Source organism: Pteropus alecto, unplaced genomic scaffold, assembly GCF_000325575.1.
Source record: "Pteropus alecto unplaced genomic scaffold, ASM32557v1 scaffold143, whole genome shotgun sequence".
Lineage (NCBI taxonomy): Eukaryota > Metazoa > Chordata > Mammalia > Chiroptera > Pteropodidae > Pteropus > Pteropus alecto.
The window spans coordinates 2,775,132-2,778,169 of NW_006434828.1; the positions used below are offsets into that span (position 1 = coordinate 2,775,132).

General features: G+C 66.3%; 1 protein-coding gene across 5 annotated transcripts in view; it reads left to right on the forward strand.

Annotated features, from left to right (window-relative positions):
* Positions 1 to 3,023, forward strand: part of SCLY (selenocysteine lyase) — a 43,878-nt gene extending 40,855 nt beyond the window's left edge. For all 5 annotated transcript variants that reach the window (XM_015587860.2, XM_015587862.2, XM_025045415.1 and 2 more), the window contains one exon: positions 2,208 to 3,023. In XM_015587860.2, coding sequence (XP_015443346.1) covers positions 2,208 to 2,287 — 80 coding nt within the window. In that variant the 3' untranslated portion in view covers positions 2,288 to 3,023. The remainder of the gene's footprint in view (positions 1 to 2,207) is intronic.
* The last annotated feature ends 15 nt before the right edge of the window (positions 3,024 to 3,038 follow it).

Genomic DNA, 3,038 nt, shown 5'->3' on the forward strand with positions numbered 1-3,038 from the left:
GGGCTAGCTGGCCGCCCGCCAGGGGACATGGGGAGCGGAGTCGGCAGCCGTCCCGTGGTGGGCTGGAGCTCCTGACTCTGCTCCTCCACACAGCCAGACGCTCAGATTCCACAACAGCCCGGTGGTAAGTGTCCCAGAAGGAGCCCCGCTCTGGGTGGGCCTGGCCTCCCACGTGGCTCTCCTAGGCGGGTCCCCTAGGTGGCCTCCCCACAGGCCAGCCGGGGTTAGGGTTAGGGTCAGACTGGCAGACGCAGACACTGGGGAGCCTGCCACTTTCTTGAAAGGACAGGTGTACCTGTGAACAGCCCCTGGAGGTGGGACGTCTGTCTCAGGCAGAGACACGCACCGCCCAAGAGGGAGCCTTGCTCTGGCACCCAGGACGCGGGTCGTGTCCGGTGCTCCACGGTCCTAGTGCCACCAAAAGCTCTTAGGCAAGGCCGTCAGATGAGCTCCACGTAGGCGAGCTGGTCCGTTTTTGTCGGCAGGTTTTACAGTTTTGATTTCGTGAAGGTAAGGAGCAGAGGGAGTCAGCATTGAAAACTGGCTCGAGTAAGGACAAGCCCAGCTCGGGGGCTTCCTTCGCCCCGGGGACAGCGCCTCCCACGATGGAAGGTTGGCCGCCTCGTGTTCAGGGGCGCAGAAAACAGCACGCTGAGTCCCTGTGGCCTGGGCGCGGGGCGGTGACCTGCCCCGTTGCCCTGGGAGACGCCGGTGGCCTGGAGGGCCTGAGCGAGCCCCATCTGCAGGGCACAGCGCCTTCTCAGATGACGAGGTTGTTGCCCGGTTTGTCGTCCCCGGTGTGTTTGGACTTTGAAGACACCTGGGGTGGCAGCACCCCCTTAACGACACCGGGGGCTGCGGTGCGCCCTCACTGGGGCAGAAAGCGGGCCAATGTGCCTCCCGCTTCCTTGCTGTGGGAAACCAGGCTCCCCGGTCCCCCTTCTTCTGGAGACAGCCTTTTGTTCATTGACCACATGCTCTGTGCAGCATCTGCAGGCCATTGCCCACCCCCGACCTGGACCTGGAGTTGGGTGTGGACCCTTCCCCCATGCCCCACGCCTGCTGCCCGCTGCAGCTCTGGTGCCACCGGACTGGCTCAGGCAGGGCCGCAGGCCTGGTCCCCAAGGCCCCCCTCTCTCAAGCTCCGCCGCCTCCCATCTGCCCTGTGCGCCGTTATCGGTAACTGGAGCCGGGAGCTGCGTCCACGCCTGAAACAGGAAGCTGGGCCTGTGCACAGGCCCGAGAGCCGGCCGCTCGGCTGGGCCTGAGGATGGAGCAGCGGGCGCTCTCGGCTGCCATGGACGGGGACCTGGCCGCCTTGGAACAGCTGCTGGAGGCTGGCGCCCTGGGCCCAGGCATCATCGATGCCCTGGGTGCTGGCCTGGTGCACCACGCCACCCGGGCTGGCCACCTGGCCTGCGTCAAGTTCCTGGTGCAGCGGGCCAAGCTGCCAGGCAACCAGCGGGCCCACAACGGGGCCACCCCGGTGCACGATGCCGCCGCCACCGGCAGCCTGGCTGAGCTGTGCTGGCTGGTGCGTGAAGGGGGCTGCGGCCTGCAGGTAAGCCGGGCCGGCAGCGCGGAGGGTGGAGTCCGTGTGGATGGAGGGGGCCGTGGGCCACGAGCTGGCACGTCACGACCTGTGTTAATTTAAATGTGTCAGGTTCTCATTAAATTTACATTCATCGGTTTATCGTTTTCATCTCTGCCTGTGGGAGAAGGCGGGAGTAACTTCTAGCAGCTCCCAGGTGTCTATGTGTAGAAAAATTCCACCCTGGACTCTCCCTCAGGGCCTCACCACGCCAACCCCACAGGCAGTCTGTGCCGTGGTCTCTGACCCCGCCCTGCCCCAAGCAACACAAAACACAGGTATAGATTTGCCTGTTGTTACCAGGACAAGTTAGGAGGCGAGGTGGCTGATCAGACCCTGGGTGTCTCACCAGGCAGTTGGCCAGAAACAGCATCTTGAGGCCAGTCGGGGGGTTGGGGGGACAGTGCCTGCGTCTCTGCAGCCGGGAGAGGGGAGGCCCTCAGTCTGGATGCCGCTGTGGTTTCTCACCCGCGCTGAGGGGCCTGTGCGCTGGGCTCCGTCAGGTGCCACAAGGGTGGGGGGTGGGGGCCTGGGGGCCTGCAGCAGAGAAGAGGCCCGAGGCAGGGCAGGTCGGCCCCCTTGCACCCTCCTCAGGCCACGTGCTCCGTCTCCTCAGGCCGCCTGGTGTTGGCGCAGTGCAGGACGCTGCTGGCCAGCGTGGGAGCCGCGTGCCACTCGGACCATGGGGACCGGTGAGTACTCTCCAGGGCACGTCCGTGCTCCAGGCAGTGGGCCTGGCCTTCACGGAGCTGAGCAGCCTGGTGGGGACATAGAAAGTGACCAGACAGCTCAGGGCCAGGGGCCAGTCACGTAGAAAGCCTCTGTGGGCCCTGGAGTTGGGGGTGGAAGCTGCGGCCTAACGCAGGGCTGCACTCAGCCAGGATGGGACCAGCAGCGTCGGGCAGGGCTGGGGGCGGGCAGGGCTGGAGCAGCAGGGTCACTTTGTCCCCAGGAAGGCGGGGCTCCCGCGGGGATGTGACACAGCAGGATGCAGGGAGGGCCGTGGGGTAGCAGGCCCCGGGTGGCGGTGGTGGGCGCACACCAGGTGGAGGCACAGGCATCGGGCACCTGGAGCAGAGACTGGCTCCATGTACGGAAGGTGGCAGCAGAGCTGGGTGAGGCAGCCTGGCTTCCGGAGAGCAGAGACACACACGTGACCAGTGACAGGCTGTCCAGGGCCGGCTGGGACTCTGCTGAGCACGTGTGGCCTGGGTGGGGCAGTGCCCGGCAGCGGTAGCGCCGTGCAGGGGCGGGAGGGGCCCGGGGCCTGACAGCACAGCCGGAGTCCCCGTCAGGAGCCCCAAGGCCAGGCCAGTCGCAGTGCAGAGGGGGACGCATGGGGGCTGTCCCTTCCCAGGGGAACTGAATGGCCCATTCGCCGAGAAGTGGGCAGAGCGGTCGACCTGGCAGGTGCCGTCTGCAGCCAACTGCCACAGGGGGAGGGGAG